This window comes from Scyliorhinus canicula, chromosome 1, assembly GCF_902713615.1.
Source record: "Scyliorhinus canicula chromosome 1, sScyCan1.1, whole genome shotgun sequence".
NCBI lineage: Eukaryota > Metazoa > Chordata > Chondrichthyes > Carcharhiniformes > Scyliorhinidae > Scyliorhinus > Scyliorhinus canicula.
Genome location: NC_052146.1, coordinates 132,764,178 through 132,782,284, shown reverse-complemented (window position 1 = coordinate 132,782,284; position 18,107 = coordinate 132,764,178). Strand labels below are relative to the sequence as shown.

Genomic DNA, 18,107 nt, shown 5'->3' with positions numbered 1-18,107 from the left:
GGAATCAAGAGGGGTAAAAGTGGTCATGAAATATTTTTAGCAAACAGGGTTAAGGAAAATCCCAAAGCATTTTATTCATATATAAGGAGCAAGAGGGTAACTAGAGAAAGGGTTGGCCCACTCAAGGACAAAGGAGGAAAGTTATGCATGGAGTCGGAGAAAATGGGCGAGATTCTTAACGAGTACTTTGCATCGGTATTCACCAAGGAGAGGAACATGACGGATGTTGCGGTTAGGAATAGATGTTTGATTACTCTAGGACAAGTCGGCATAAGGAGGGAGGATGTGTTGGGTATTCTAAAAGGCATTCTGGTGGACAAGTCCCCAGGTCCGGAAGGGATCTATCCCAGGTTACTGAGGGAAGTGAGAGGGGAAATAGCTGGGGCCTTAACAGATATCTTTGCAGCATCCTTGAACACGGGTGAGGTACCGGAGGACTGGAGAATTCCTAATGTTGTCCCCTTGTTTAAGAAGATTAGCAGGGATAATTCACATAATTATAGACCGGTGAGCCCAACATCAGTGGTAGGGAAGCTTCTGGAGAAGATACGGAGATATAGGATCTATTCCCATTTGGAAGAAAATGGGCTTATCAGTGATAGGCAACATGGTTTTGTGCAGGAAGGTCATGTCTTACCAACTTAATAGAATTCTTTGAGGAAGTGACAAAGTTGATTGATGAAGGAAGGGCTGTAGATGTAATATACATGGACTTCAGTAAGGCATTTGATAAGGTTCTCCATGGTAGGCTGATGGAGAAAGTAAAGTCTCATGGGGTCCAGGGTGTACTAGCTAGATGGATAAAGAACTGGCTGGGCAACAGGAGACAGTAGTAGTGGAAGGGAGTTTCTCAAAATGGAGAACTGTGACCAGTGGTGTTCCACAGGGATCCGTGCTGGGACCATTGTTGTTTGTGATATACATAAATGATCTGGAGGAAGGTGTAGGTGGTCTAATTAGCAAGTTTGCAGATGACACTGGTGGAGTAGCAGATAGTGAAGGGGACTGTCAGTGAATACAACAGAATATAGATAGATTGGAGAGTTGGGCGGAGAAATGGCAGATGGAGTTTAATCCGGGCAAATGCGAGGTGATGCATTTTGGAAGATCCAATTCAAGAGCGAACTATACAGTAAATGAAAAAACCCTGGGGAAAATTGATGAACAGAGAGGTCTGGGTGTTCAGGTCCGTTGTCCTCTGAAGGTAGCTGCGCAGGTCGATAGAGTAGTCAAGAAGGTATAAGACTTTGGTCCGGCCACATTTGGAATACTGCATACAGTTCTGGTCGCCACATTACCAAAAGGATGTGGCTGCTTTGAAGAAGGTGCAGAGGAGGTTCACCAGGATGTTGCCTGGTATGGAGGGTGCTAGCTATGAAGAGAGGTTGAGTAGATTAGGATTATTTTCATTAGAAAGACGGAGGTTGAGGGGGGAACCTCACTGAAGTCTACAAAATCATGAGGTGTAGACAGGGTGGATAGCAAGAAGCTTTTTCCCCCAGAATGGGGGACTCAATTACTAGGGGTCACGAGTTCAAGGTGAGGGGGGAAAAGTTTAAGGGAGATATACGTGGAAAGTTCTTTACGCAGAGGGTGGTGGGTGCCTGGAACGCATTGCCGACGGAGATGGTAGAGGCGGGCACGATAGCGTCATTTAAGATGTATCTAGACAGATACGTGAATGGGCAGAGAGCAGAGGGATACAGATCCTTAGAAAATAGGCGACAGTTTTAGATAGAGGCACAGGCTTGAAGGGCCGAAGGGCCTATTCATGTGCTGTAATTTTTCTTTGTTCTTGAAGTCCTCACTTCCACCCTATCTCCGTAACCCAATAGCCCCTCCTAACCTCAGTGAAGTATTATTTAAATGCCAATGGTTATTGGACACGTTAATCTCGATGTTCTTTAAAGACAACTCAGCACACAAAATTATCCAACAATGCACTTGACACAATATGTTGCTAAACAACATCATCAAATTTGTTTGATACTCCCAGTAAGGAAGAAGTGGATATACAAGTAACTCTCATGCTCCCGATTTTCCACCTCAAGTGTTATCCCCTTCTTTATACGCACCTGTTTACCCTGCGAGGACATTTATCTGGTTTAATATCTACCTCATAGAGGTAGACGTCAATCTTTGGGATATCTACTTGGAAGCAGTTGGCCAGCAGTTTAATCGGTTTTCCCATGGTACCACATCCTGGACGCCTTGGCACCGTGAAGAGGGGCTGAGCCCCAACAGCTCCTGTAAGAAAAAAAAACTCTTGTGAAATGAATTGAAGCAAAACACAACTAGCTTTATTTTTAAGGTGAATACCCTCTTTTTTCTCTCTCAATTATGTACGAACTATGACTGAGCACAATCAATTTCCAGGCCTGCAGCAAAATGCCATTCCGCACCCAAAAACTGAAAGGGAGTTTAATCAGCTCCTCCCTAAAATGATCTTGACAACAGAAAGATTCAGTGACAGCTTATGGGGTGTTACATCAGTCTGCACTTGGGTGTTGGTATATGCTGCATTGCCATGCCACAGGGAAGCAAGAGATCTCAATATGCTATAAATATCTCAAAGACCCAAAATATTTAGTATTGCTTTAGTATTATAATCCTTCAAGTTTATACAATTAAAACGTCATCCAACTGAAGTAGTAAAGATTTAGGTAAAAGAGATATGAATGTGCCTTAGGTCATCATAAATTTCTTTGAAATCTGTTCCTTTTTAAAAAAACGTTATGTTGATCCAGTCCTAATAAATTGCATCCATACATGCAAGATATTATGAAATAAATTATTAACAAGCAAGCCTAAACAAATATACAGAAAAATAATAGCTACAAATTGGCACGAATCCAATAAAAATTGCCTCAGTATGTCCTGCACAGAATAAGGAGGAAAGTCTAATCTGGTGAAATACCGCCCCATCAGTCTATTCCCAATCAACATGATAAAAGGAACTGTTGGCAGTAGTATCAATCAGCACCTACACACCCCAGAAAGCAGCACGGTAGCACTGTTCTTTGACAGCGCCAGGGTCCCAGATTCGATTCCCAGCTTGGTTCACTGTCTGTGCGGAGTCTGCACGTTCTCTCAGTGTCTGCGTGGGTTTCCTCTGGGTGTTCTGGTTTCCTCCCACAAGACCCGAAAGAAGTGCTGTTAGGTGAATTGGACATTATTTTTTTTAATATAAATTTAGAGTGTCCAATTCATTTTTTCCAATTAAGGGGCAATTTAACGTGGCCAATCCATCTCCCTGCACATCTTTGGGCTGTGGGGGCGAAAACCACGCAAACGCAGGAGAATGTGTAAACTCCACACGGACAGTGACCCAGAGCCTGGACCTCAGCGCCATGAGGCAGCAGTGCTATCCACTGCGCCACCGTGCTGCCCTGGACATTCCGAATTCTCCCTGTGTACTCGAATAGGCGCCGGAATGTGGCGACTACGGGCTTTTCACAGTAACTTCATTGCAGTGTTAATGTAAGCCTACTTGTGACAATAAAGATTATTATATTATATAACCTGTTCACCGATACTCAGTTTGGGTTCTGCCAGGACCATTTGGCTCCAGATCTCATTATATAGTCTTGCCAGCTGGTGGAACTTAAATTCAATTAATTAATTAATCTGGAACTGAACAGATAGTCTCAGAAATGGTGACCATGAAATAACTGGATTATTGTAAAAACCCATTTGGTTCACAAAGACCCTTTTAGGGAAGGAAATTGTTTTTTTCTTCCCCAGTCTGACCTACATGTGACTGTATCGTCACAGCAAAGAAGTTAACTGTGAAGCACCCACTGAGGTGGCCTAGCAAGCCACTCGGGTGTATCAAATTGCTACAAAAAGAGTCAAAAAAGACAAAACTGGACAGACCCCTGCCGTTGACCTTGGCATCAGAAATGACAACGGCAGATCTTGCCCAGTCAACACAGAGAAGTCCTCCTCTTAACATCTGGAGACTTGTGCCAAAATTCAGAGCATAGACTAGATGATCAAGAGCGTGACATAGTGAAACTCACCAAATCGTACCTTACAGTCACTGTCCCAGGCTTCTCTTTCACAATACCCGGTATGTCATGACCCAATGGAAAGATAGATCCACCAGAAAAGGCAGCATATTGGCATAAAAAGTGAAGAGGGTGTGGTCCTGGGAGTTGTCAACACTAATTTTGGACCCCACAAACTCTTATGGCATCAGGTGAAACGGGCAAGGAAACCTCTTGCTGATTACTACCTACTCCTCTCAGTCAAAGACCACTTGGAATAAGCACTAAGGGGAGCATGGTCACAGAATGTGTCCTGGGAAGGGGGCATCAATGTCCATCTCCAAGATTTGCTCAGTAGCACCACTACCGACCGAGCTAGCCAAGTTCTGGAAAGCATAACTGCCAGACTGGGCCTGAAGCAGGCGGTTAGCAACCCAACATAAAAGTGAATAGCCTACTTGACCTGGTCCTCACCAATTTACCTGTCACAAATGCATCTGCCCATGATAGGATTGGGATTGGTAGGAGATAGCCCTGTCTTCACAGTGAGGATACCCTCCATTGTGTTATGTGGCACTGGCCCCATGTGAAATGGGATAGATTCAGAACAAATCTAATAGCTTAGAATTAAGCATTCAGGAGACGTTGAAAGCCATCAATGACAGAATTGTCTGGCATGTCCCTCACTTTACCCATTATCTAGCCAAGGGAGTCAACCCTGGTTCAATGGAGAGTTCAGGAGAACATGCCAGGAGGAGCACCAGGCATAACTAAAATAGAGATGCCAATCTAGTAAAGCTACAACCAGGACAGACTACATGCATGCTAAACAGTGGAAGTAGCCTGCAATGGACAGGGCTAAATGATCCCAGAACCAACTGATCAGATCAAGGCTGTGTAATCTTATAAAATCCAGTTGTGAAGGGTGAACAACTGAACAACTAACCGGAGGAGAAGGTTGTACAAGCATCTCCATCCTCAATAATGTGGGGGCCCAGAATATCAAAGATAGGCTGAAGCATTTGCAATCTTCAGCCAGGGTGCAGATGGATGATCCATTCTGGCCTCCTCTCAAGGTCCATAGCATCACAGCATCCAATCTTCAACTAATTCTGTGCACTTCACATTGTATCATATCAAGAAATGGCTGAAGGCATTGGATATTGCAAAAATTTCAGGTTCTGATGATATCCCAGCTGTGCTAGTGAAGACCTATGTTCCAGAACCAGCCTTACTCCTAGCCAAATGTTCCTGTATGGCTCCAACATTGGTATCTACCGGAATGCGGAAAATTGTCCAGGTATGTACTGTCCACAAAAATTATAGAATCCCTACAGTGCAGGAGAACATTCGGCCCATCAATTCTGCACTGATCCTTTGAAAGTTCACCCTATCTAGGCCAATTCCCCCACCCTATTCCTGCATCTCCACCCTATGGGGTACTTTAGCATGGCTAATCTACTTAATGTGTTCAACAAAGCAGCAGAAATTCAACCCAGCCAATTACTGTCCCATCAGTCTATTTTCAATCATCATCAGATTGAAGGGGTCACTGACAGAGCTACCAAGCTGTACTTACATGACAATAACTTGCTAATAATGCTCAGTTACAAAGCACAAGTCAGGAGTGCAATGGAATGATCGTCACTTGCCTTAGCCTCCTTCTACAACACCTCCCAAATCAGTGACCTCTGCCACCTAGAATAACATGGCAGAAAATGCACGAGAACATTACTGCTTGTAGGTTCCTCCGAGTCTCTCACCATCCTGACTTGGAACTATATCAGTTCCTTCACCGTCACCAGATCAAAATCATGGAACTCCTGCCCCAACAGCACCAATGGGAATATCTACACATCATAGAATGCAGCGGTTCAAGGCATCGGCCCACCATCACCTGATCAAGGGCAATTCGGAATGAGAAATATGCCTTGCCAAGTGATGCTCACTTCCCAGGAAAAGAAAAAGCCGCAAAATTGAATTATAAATATATTGATTCAGTATGACAACAATAAAAGACATGAAAGTTTGTGATTTCATTTATGCTAGCAATTTGTATGTCATTTACTTATTAATTGTAATTACAATGACAAACAAGTACAATGAGAAAAATTACCAGAAGTAGGCAGTAGAAGGTTGTATGGTAGAAATAAACAGGTTGCCGTGAGAAAATGCATTTAGTGGGAAAGTAGTCTAAGATAAGAGTACGAAAGCAGTAGTCTATGTTTATCAACAACACTGTTGCAACTATGAAATTGGATCGGAATGTTAGAATTGATATTTTACACGAGTCTCTGTTTACTGCATGCTTTGAGGATAGAGAAGCAAAATCAGCTTAGCTCATGTGATGAAGATTCTGTCTTGTGAATTATCAATACATTCTGCTGGTGATAGACTCATTAGAATAGTTCTTCCCAACATCTGCACACAATCATCTCCAAAATTGGGATGTTGGCTCTCTGACTCAGGGATGGAAGGGGAACTAGACAATTGAATAATTCAGGTGATATTAGAATCATGGAATTTTACAGCACAGAAGGAGAGAGACCATGTGGCCCATCATGTCTGCACTGGCTCCCAAAAGAGCGACCTAACTTGTCTCATTCCCTAGCCCCAACTCCGTAGCCCTCTAAATCCATCACTTTCAAATACACATCCAGCTGTTTTGAAAACTATGGTATCCATCTTCACCACCTCTCCCAGAAGCGCATTCCAAATCCCAACTCTACTCATCTCATTCCCGGCACTCTCGCTGACCATCTTGAAATTGTCACCCTTAGTCACTGACTTATCAATTAGTGGAAATGGAATATCCTTCTTTACCCTGTCAAAAATTGTTCATAATTTTGAACACCTTAATAAGGTAACTTCTTAATTTTCTCTACTTCAAGGAGAGCAAGCCCAATTTCTCTAATCTTTCCTTGTACCTAAAAATCCTAATTTCTGGCATCATTCTAGTAAATCTCCACTGCGCTCTCTCTTGGGCTTTAACATCCTTCCTTAAATAAGGTGCTCAGAACTGAACACAATATTCCAAATTTGGTCTGACCAATGATTTGTGGGGGGTAGCAACACTTCCTTGCTTTTATATTATAGCCTATATTTATAAACCCAAGGATCCTATAAGCCTTCTTAATAAGTGTTTCAACTTGCCTTTCCACCTTCAGAGAATTATGTACTTTGAACCCAGGAGGTCCCTCTTCTCCAGTACTCACCTCAAAGTTGTACCATTGAGCCGGCATTATCTCCACATTTTTCTTCTCCCAAAATGCATTACCTCACATTCCTCTGCATTGAAATTCATCTGCCAGGTGTCTGCCCATTTTGCCAACTTGTCAATGTCCCTCTGAAGTGGCTCAGTGTCATCCTCACAATTCCCTATTCTCCCTATTTTAGTATCATCCACAAATTTAGAGATTTTGCCCTTAACACCCATCTCCAAATAGTTTATGTACATCATAAAAAACAAGGACCCTAAAGAGCCCTGGGGAACATCACTTCCAGCTCGTCTGCAGTCTGAGAAATGCCCATCGACACCTACCCTCTGTTTCCTATCTCTTGCCCATTTACTAATCCATGCTGCCAAGCACCCATCAATCCCAAACATTTATAATTTGCGAGCAAACCTACCATGTTACACCTTGAATTCTTGGCACTAAATTTTTTTTGAAAAATGTTTTAACAAAAGTTACGTTTGTACATATTCTCCCCCTTTTAGTCCCCCCCCCCCCTCCCTATCACCCCCCCCCCCTCTCTCCCCACAATTAACTCATCAAATATCGTCACAAACTGCCTCCACCATGCCTCAAAGCCTTCTTCCGATCCCCTTAAAGCAAATTTAAACTTTTCCAACCGGCAAAACTCTTGCAAATCGCCCAGCCAGTCCGCCATCCATGGAGGCGTATCCAACTTTCAATTCAAAAGAATCAGTCGCCGGCCAAACAGAGAGGTGAAGGCCACAGCTTGGCCCTTTCCCCTCCAGCAGCTCCAACACCTCCAAGACCCCAAAGATCACCACCATGGGGTCCGGCTTCACCTCGGCCCCCACCCCCCACTATCCGCGATAAGGTCCCAAACACAGCCTCCCAGAAGCTCTCCAACCTCTCGCAATGATAACTGGTTCTCCCTACCCACCCCTCATGATCCCTTGCTATTCAGTCAATGCCCGAAGTGCCATCGATAGGGGCTCTATAGTCAAAGCAAATAACGGTGTCAGCGGGAACTCCTGCCTCGTCACACTATGCAGCTATCCATGGACAGAATCACGTCTGGCACTTGTTCTCCTCACAGAGTCATAACTACATTCAGTAACCTCTAATGTTACTGGAAAACTGCCTCTCCCTCACAAAACCGGTTTGGTCCTCAGAAACCACCTCAGCACATACACGCCAACACCTTCGCCAAGACTTTCACACATTCGTGTTAGCAGCCTGTACTCCAGTGGATCCTTCCCCTTTTTCGGGATCAACAAAATCAAAGTCCCCTTTTCCACCGCCGCACGAAACATACCCACCATGTGGATGGCCAATTCCGTCATAAACTGCCGGCTAAACTCTGCCGGAAAGCCATCGAAGCCCGGGGCCTTTCCCGACTGCATCTTACTAATGCACTCCATCACCTCCCTTAACCACAACAGCTCTTCCAATGCCTGCCTCTTCCGGTCCTCCAACTCTGCAAACTCCAACCCACCCAGAAACCGTCCCATAGCCTCCACCTCCCCCACCAGCTCAGCCTCATACAACCCCTTGTAGAAAGCCTTAAACACCTCATTTATCCGTTCTCGGTCAGACACCACCACTCCCTCGCCACCTTCACCTGCAAACTTTCCCTGGATGCTGCCTGACACTGAAATTGGTGGGCTCACATAAGACTCGCCTTCTCCCCATATTCATTCTGTATCCCCGCTCTCCGTAGCTGCACCCCCTCCTTGCCAGTTGTCAATAGATCAAATTGCCCCTCCAACTTCTTCCGTTCTGCCAACAGCTCCCTCATGGGGTTCGCTGAGTATCTCCTGTCCACCTCAACTATCTTGTTCAATAATCGCCATTACTCCTTCCTACTCATCCTATCCCTATGGGCTTTGGAACAAAATTTCCCTTCGGGCCACCGCCTTCAAGGCCTCCCAAAACATAGCTGCTGATACCTCGCCATTCTGGTGGAACACCACGCAGTTCTTAATTGCCACACACACCCTCCCACAAAACTCCTAATCGGCCAAATATCCAACCTCCACCACCTCCTCTGCACCTGTGCCAAACAAAGCCTCTGCCGAACAAAGCCTCACTTCTAACTAGTGTGGTGCATGGTCTGAGTTCACAATCCCCATCAGTACTACCCGGCTCATTATGGGAAAAAAAAGTTAATCCTAGGATACACCCTATACACATGAGAAGGAGGAGTACTCCCTTCCTCCCGGCTTCCCAAACCTCCAGGGATCCACCATCCCCATCGTTTCAATGAATCCTTCCAGTTCTCCCCCCACCCCCGATACGACATCCCCAAATCGAATCTGTCGCCGGCACAGCACTGCCTTGTTGAACCCCATCGCGTTGTGGCCAACTCCAACGTCCTAATAAATCTGGACTCTATTTCCCTCCCACTCAGTCATGGCCCACATCAGAATTTTCTTTGCCTAGAAACCTGTGCATCTGCACAATCACTGTCTGCGGCAGCTCCCTTTCTCTCGGCTTCTGCCTGAAGGACCTGTGCTCGGTCCACCTATGGGGCCTTGTCCAACACATTCTCATAATGATAATTTTTATTAGTGTCACAAGTAGGCTTACATTATTACTACAATGAAGTTACTGTGAAAATCCCCATGTCGCCTCATTCCGGTGCTGTTTGGATACACAGAGGGAGAATTCAGAATGTCCAATTCATCTAACAAGCACGTCTTTCGGGACTTTTGGGAGGAAACCAGAGCACGCGGAGGAAGCCACACAGACACGGGGAGAATGTGCAGACTCCACACATATAGTGACCAATTGAACCCAGGTCCCTGGCATTGTGAAGCAACAGTGCTAACCACTGTGCCACCGTACACCAACCTGGCCAGCATCCTCCCGACATAGTTTGTGGCGCTCATTCCCTCCAGCAGACCAACAATCCGCAGATTCTGTCGCTTGACCTATTCTCCTGGTCCTCCACCTTAAAATCAGGGAGACTGATCCCCCAGGACCGTCACATCTCCCTCTAAAAGACACAATGCAGTCACTCTGGTCAGACACCACCTTCTCGGTCTCCCGGATCGTTGTCCACTGTGTCTTGAGGCACTTTTCCACCCACACTCTGGTCCTGCAAAGAGGTGCCATTGCCCCCTCAATCGCCTTCAACCAGCCGCTCTGCATCTCCTTCCTCTGCTGCCGAAAATCCTCTTTAATGAAGCCCATCAATTGCTCCATCTACAGCTTTCCCGCCGCCACTAACCCTTCCTCCTTTGCCATCTTTGTAATTGGAACTGTGCCTCGAGTCACCTTGGATTCTTTCGCTAGGTCCTTCACGGTTTTCAGCCAGATCTGATAGCCTGTAAAAATGCCCAACCAGGGGAGAACTTCTTCCTCTACACTCTCCTCTCCATGTTTCCGCGGAATCCACCTACAACACAGGTGAAAAGGGCCAAAACCAACACCTTCAAGCAAGAGCCGCCCTGTGTGCGACTACTCACTCCATGGTTGCCACCAGAAGTCCTCCTAGCACCAAATATATAGAGACATGGGAACAACACATTATTTAAGCTGAGGACTGGCCCAGGTGATGAGAGAAGAAAGGAACATAATGTGCAATATAGAGAATAAAAATGAGGTTGCAATTAAATAGTGATCCTTTGGGTTCCAATATCACCAGGAAGAAATGTTGGCAGCCAGAATGATAATACTGTTAAATGTCCATCTGTTTATCAATGGAAACAGAGAAAGTTACAGAGACTGTTTCCTTACGTCGGAGGGCAGTGGATGGAGCAGCAATTAACCTCAACAATGTGTAAAGAGTGGATTAAAAATCACTGTAGACTGTTTGACAATTACACTTGTTTAAAAAATAAAATCAGGAAGGCGAAAATAACTGAGACGTTAGGATTGGCAATAGGAAATTGCAGTATATTCACGTCAGACTATAGGCTCAAATTTGACAAGACGCGACGGAAGAGAGCGACTGCATTCTAATCACCACAGCCTTTCCCCAAGTGCCCTGATCCCATCACATAGTTGTGTTGCTGATCTCAATAAATGAGCAGCTCTTAATTTCCATCAAAAAGACACACTACAGGAAACACCCTACCACCCACAGGATACGTCAGTGATGCTCGTGTCCTCATACAAGGTTTATTTACTCCCGTAGGCTGAAGAGAAAGACTATTTTAAAATGTTGCAAAAATGGATAGCACTGCTGATTTGTTAGAGGCAAAAACTAGATATTTCCAAATTATATTTCTCTTAGAAGTTCAAATGCAAAACTATTTCTGTATTTAGCAATGCCCATTCTTTTTGAACACATCTATTCGCCCACCCATGAAGTGACGCAGTCCATGTCACCGCCCACAGAATACCACTCACTCATTCAGAACTTTAAATGTCAAATAAAGGAGAGGATTAATCATCAGACAAACTTTAGAATTCAGCCCACAAAACGGTACTAATAGCATAAAGTGAATGCAGGTTCAGAAACTCGCTGACGCATCAGTCCCCACAACTTCCCTTGGAAAAAAAAAAGAACCCTGAACTTGGTTTAGAAGGCCAGCAGTGGTTCCTTTTCCCGAATAAACAATCTTAATGCACATTTCAGAAATTACACCAAAAGCCTGAACAAATTCTTGTCACAAAAGATACTGCCGGCGGCACGGTGGCACCAGTGTTAGCACTGCTGCCTCATGGCATAGAGGATCTGGGTTCGATCTCGGTCCTGGGTCACTGTCTGTGTGGAGTTAGCACATTCTCCCAGTGTCAGGCGTGGGTCTCACCCCCATAACCCAAAGATGTGCAGGGTAGGCGGATTGGCCATGCCAAACTGCCCCTTAAATTGGAAAAAAATAATTGGGTACTCAATTTATTTTTTTTTAAAAGAGGATACTGCAATAATTACAATCACATTGAGTTTTCTAGCACAAAAATAGGTTATTCAATACAACAGCGGCATATAGGGGTCTGTGCTGCACACAAGCCTCTTTGTTTTTTATTTCAATCTCCATCATTAATATATCCATCAATTCTTTTCTCCCTATGTATTTATCTAGCTTCCCCTTAAATGCATCCATGCTATTCACTTCAACTACTCACGCAGCAAGGTTCAAAAAGTCAATGTTTTGTAGTATATAGAAAGGCCCTTAAGCCCATCGTGTCTGCGCCAGTCATCAAACACCTATGTATTCTAATCCCATTTTCCAGTCTTGTATGCTATGGCATTTTATCTAAATGCTTCTTAAATGTTGCGAGTATTCCCACATCTACCACTCTTTCAGGCAGCGAGTTCTAGATTTCTTCCACCCTCTGTATGAAAAAGGTTTTCCTCAAATCCCATCTAAATCTCCTGCCCTTGACTATAAATCTATGTCCCATGGTTACTGATCCTCAACCAAGGGGAAAAGCTTCTATGTCCTTTATAATTTTGTACACTTCAATCAAGTGGCCCCTCAGCCTTCACTGCTCTAAGGAGAACAACCTCAACCTTCAAAGCGGAAATGCTCTAGGCGAGGCAACATCCTGGTGAATCTCCACTGCATTCTTTCTAGTACAATCACATCCTATAATGTGGTGACCAAAACTTCACAGTCTTATATGTTTTATATAGCTCCAAAATAACCTCCCTGATCTTTTATTCTATGCCTCGGCTAATAAAGGCAAGTATCCCATATGCCTTTTAACCACCTTATCTACGGTCCTGCTGCTTTCATAGACCTATGGACATGCACACCAAGGTCCCTCTGGTCCTCTGTGTTTCCTACCACCCTGCCATTCATAGAGCATTCCCTTGCCTTGTTAGTCCTTCCAAAATGCATCACACTTTGCAGGGTTAAATTTCATTTGCCACTGTTCTGCCCATCTGATCAGCCGGTCTGTAAATCACCCCGCAATCATAGGCTTTCCTCCTCGCTATTGACCACACCACCAATTTCTGTGACCCAACCAAGTTAGACTCGCTGGCATGTAATTACCTGATCTTCCCCTACTTCCTTTTTTGAATAATGGTTCATTAGCTGTCCTCAAACCTGTGGCTGGAGAGGATCTGAATATGAACATCAAAGTCCCTGCAATCTCCTCTCTTCCTTTACACAGCAGTCTAGCATACATTTCATCTGGGCCTGGGGATTTATGCACTTCTGCTAAAGCTGCTAACACCTCCTTCACCTCAATGTTATCTGTTCAACTATACCACAGACTCCCTCATTGTTTTCTATACTAACATAGTTATTTTCCATAGTAAATGCAGATGCAAAATACTCATTTAATAACTCACCTTCATCTTTCAGCTCCCACACAGGTTACTGTTTTGGCCCCTAATGGGCCCTATTCTTTCTTGAATCACCCTCTCGCCCTTTATATACTTATTAAATACTATGGGATTTTCCTTTATTTTTCCCCCTCTTCGCTCTCCTGAGTTGTTTTTTTAAAAAAAGTACCTGCTGCACTTCCTATACTCCTCGAAGGCATCCACTCTTTTCAGCCCCCTGTATCTGCTATCGACCTTCCTTTTTTTCTTTACCCAAGCCTGTATCTCCTTTGACATCCAGGGTTCTCAGGACTTTTTATTTCCATGCTTAACCTCTACAGCAATACGATTGCTTTGTACTATCTCTATTTCCCTTTTGAATGACTCACACAGCTCTGATGTGGATAAAGGAATTTCTCATTTGGTTTATTATAGTGACTATCTTGCATTGGCGGCCCTAGTTTTGCACTCCTCAAAAGTAGAAAGATCCACTTTACGCCTCTCCTATCAAACACCGTCATAAATTTAAAGACCTCCATCAGGGCAAGGGCTGCCCCTCCATGCCACACATTATCCTGACTTGGAATAATTTCATCATTTCTTCACTGTGGTTGGATCAAAATCCTGGAACTCCCTTTGCAGTAGCACTGAGTGCATTCACACCAGGTGGACTTCAACAAAGGCAGCTTACCATCGCCTCTCAGGGGCAATTAGGGACAAACAACAAATTCTGGCCTTGCAAATAACATTCACATCCCATCAAAAAAAATGTTAAAGTCTTTTCTCAATCTACTCCCAACTATCCCAGCCAATTCAATCTTTGTTGATAGATTCAACGAGGACTAGAAAGTTTTATAATGTTCTGCTTCAGCAAGGGACAACCACCTTTATCAACTCAGAGAAAGGAATAAACAGAATATACTCGGTATGATTCAGTCACTGAAAGCTAGGTATCGGTGTTACATTAAGCATCTCTGCAACACAACAAGCATGTAAAAAAACAGATTTTTGTGGAGTTAAGTTCTTGTTTAAGGGAGGGGAGGAACTGAAAACTAGACATGCAAAAATGAACTGAGTTACCATTGACTGTGACTTATAAGAAAACCAATTTTGGCACCAAAATTCATATTAAGGCGTGTACTCTGCTGAGAAGCGTTAAACTTGCATTAGAAGTTGGTGCACAAGGATCAAGCAAATGATACAAGCTGTATTTCCATTTAACACATGCCCACAAAGAACAGACCATGCATGACAAACAAACAAAAATGAATCCTCTGAAAAAGGGAACGGAATGAAAAGCTAGTTTCAAGCTAAAACTCGTTAAATAACTGAACTGAAGCAAGAGAATTTGCTGTTAGTGAAAAACTGGCGCAAGAATGGAAGAAACTGCCCAAGCTAAGTGCGCCATGAGTAGAGGGCTCAGCAATGCAACATTACACTTAAGTAGGCCAAATCAAACCACAAGTCCAGCAAAGATTTCAGATCAACAACTAGTTGGTGAAGCTGCTTTATGGAACACAAATATCGAATGTTGTAGCAGAAGGGGGAGATGATGTGTAGTGGAGAGATGATTCTGAAAACAAAAACACCAAATCTGCTCCAAAATGGGATCCTCACGATAATGTCATAGCTAAAGTGACTCAGAATGAATTCAATGAAATTGATTTTTTTGGTAAATATTTGACAATGGTTAATGGCATCCTTGTAGAATTAATGGATTCATTCAATAAATCCGCTACAATTATTTAATTTCAGGTCACTGTCTTCCTTCACATTCCAAAATGGCAACTACTTTATACCAACACCACCAGTTCACATTTTATAATCGGTCCCCATTTACGGAATGATTAAGAATGACAAGGTAAGAATGACATTCCTGCCATGGTGAGATTAATTTAAATATTTATTAGCCCGGGCCTCTGGATTACTAGCCCAGTGACAATACCACCGCGCCACCATCTCCTGCAATGGATACCTATGTATCACAAATATAGACTCCACAATCACCAATAATTTGTTCCTTGATGCTGAAAACAATGCACACGCATCGCAAAAACTGTAGCTGTCGTATCTAAACCGAGTGAGAGTGTGTGGAACAACAGCAACCTGACTGAGAACACCAAACTGCGAGTCTACAAGTCAGCGTCTTCGTCTCCCTCCTCTAGTGGGAAGACATGGACAAAACACGGAGGCAGCACAGTAGCAGTGGGCAGCACGGTGGTTAGCACAGTTGCTTCACAGCTCCAGGGTTCCAAGGTTCATTTCCCGGCTTGGGTCACTGTCTGTGCGAAGTCTGCACGTTCTCCCTGTGTCTGCGTGGGTTTCCTCCCACAGTCCAAAGATGTGCAGATTATGTGGATTGGCCATGCTAAATTGCCCTTAGTGGCAAAAACAGTTAAGTGGGGTTAATTGGTTAGGGTGGAGGCATGGGCTTAAGTGGGGTGCTCTTTCCAAGGGCCGCTGCAGACTTGATGGGCCGAAAGGCCTCCTTCTGCACTATAAATTCTATGATTCTATCCCTTGGTAGGACATGGTCACCAACTCAAAGGGCTTACAGCACACTAATTCCATCAGCATGCACTTAACGCAAACCCCAAGGACGGCAGTGCTGGGTTGGCCAGGTTCATCGGATGGATGATGGCTATTTGCCCGAAGACCTTCTGCATGGTGAACTGGCCACTGCGTCACATGCTCCCAGGTATCCATATTTCCATTACAAGCATCTGCAAGCCTGATTTGAAGATGGTGGACATTGATGCAGACACCTGGGGACATTTACTGATGGCTAATGACTGGAGGATGCCTGTTACGAAGGGTATTGGAAGAGGCAAGCAGAAACAAAAAGCTCAGCTTGCAGAGAAGGGGGCCCAGAGAAAACAGAGGCCAGTGAATTGCACACCTTTTCGGCCCAGTCTTCCTCAAATGCTGCTGAGACTGCCATGCCAGAGTAGAACTTCTGAGAACCATGAGGAGATGTTTATCACTGACCATCACAGCACAAACCATCATCTGAGATGGAAAGCTGCCAACAACAATTTGAAGTGACAGAATTGCTCACAAGATAAATATGGTACATATACATTTTAACTTTTGGAAGACATTTAATTTTTTTTTAAGGGGCAATTTAGCGCGGCCAATCCACCTACTCTGCACACATTTTTGGGTTGTGGGGGCGAAACCCACGCAGACACTGGGAGAATGTGCAAACTCCACACAGACAGTGACCCAGAGCCGGGATCGAACCTGGGACCTCAGCGCCGTGAGGCGGTTGTGCTAACCACTAGGCCACCGTGCTGCCCGGAAGACATTTAATAAAGATATCTCACAATAAACTCACCGCTAAATGAAATCCAAGACAAAATAATTGATAATAAATCAGGAAAATTAGTTAAATAATAGAAAATAAATAGGGGATGTTATCTTACTGCATAGCAGTGACCAATGGAAAAGCCTTTGGCACTTTTCCAGGACCGATATTTATAAAACCACCACCTGGGTCTAATCCAAATAATGACAAGTCATGCAGTAAATTTCAATATTCACAAGCAAATGGCATCAGTCAAAGGGCTCATAAGCCAATAACTGTACGCCAGAATCACTAATGGAATTTTCTATGAAGTGCGAGGTAGACTTTCCAGATGACTCAGTGGGAAACAGATCTTGGGTGATATGATATAAAGCTATATGATTCCATCCTTAACGGACTATGCAGTATTCAGAAAAGGGTGGCTATTAAGCACAACAACTGGTCTTGCTATTCAAGGCCTGTGGGCTTTTGAGGGTGACGGTGTGTGAGAAATCAGCGGAGAGGGTGCGTGTGAAATCAGCAAGGTCCTATATTTGATTTTTGATTAATAACTTCAGTGATGACTGAGTGCAACATGCCAAAACTGTGGTCTAACCTTGCAAATGAGAAATGACTACTTGGTTAAGTTACTGGACATTTTTATAGCTTCTGAAAAAGCAAGACGGCGCCAGAGCGTGGCGACTCTGATCTCTCTCGCACAGATTCACTTCCTACAACCGTACTAACGTTTTAAAATTTAATTATTATTTTTTTTAATTTAGAGTATCCAATTATTTTTTTCCAATTAAGGGGCAATTTAGCGTGGCCAATCCACCTAACCAGCACATCTTTTGGGATGTGGGATGAAACCCACGCAGACACAGGGAGAATGTGCAAACTCCACACGGACAGTGACCCCCCAGGACCAGGATTCGAACCCGGGTCGTCAGCACCACAGGCAGCATTGCTAACCACTGTGCCGCCCTTAATTTAATTCTAACACTAATACTATCTCTAACCTGTCTCTTTTATGTTACCGCATATACTCGCGTATCATGCGACTTTTGAAGACCTAAATTGTAACCTAAATTTGGGGGGTCGCATGATACGCGAGATACAAAATTCGCGGGTGTTTTACTTGCCGTTTTTTCTGATGGGGTGATGTTCAGCCACTTGACGTTTCCATTCATAAAAACATGAATGGAAACGTCAAGTGGCTGAACATCTTCCCATCAGAATGCTGTGGTCAAAATCTGAAGAGTAGTATTCACAGAATTCGCGGGTGTTTTACTTGCCGTTTTTATGAATGGAAACGTCAAGTGGCAGAACGACGCTAGTAAAGCCAGCTGGAAAGCTGTTCGATTCGCGAACAGCTTTCACAACAGAATCCACTCTGCAGAATCCACAGACAA

The 18,107-nt window shown here is 44.0% G+C and overlaps 1 protein-coding gene across 3 annotated transcripts in view; it reads right to left on the bottom strand.

Annotated features, from left to right (window-relative positions):
* LOC119967510 (protein argonaute-3) overlaps nucleotides 1-18,107 on the bottom strand; it is a 189,473-nt gene that overhangs the window by 114,309 nt on the left and 57,057 nt on the right. For 2 of the 3 annotated variants that reach the window (XM_038800175.1, XM_038800182.1), the window contains exon 2: nucleotides 2,076-2,247. In XM_038800175.1, the coding sequence (XP_038656103.1) occupies nucleotides 2,076-2,247 (172 nt within the window). Of the gene's footprint in view, nucleotides 1-2,075; nucleotides 2,248-18,107 lie in introns of those variants that run through there. The other variant, XM_038800189.1, reaches the window with a different exon arrangement.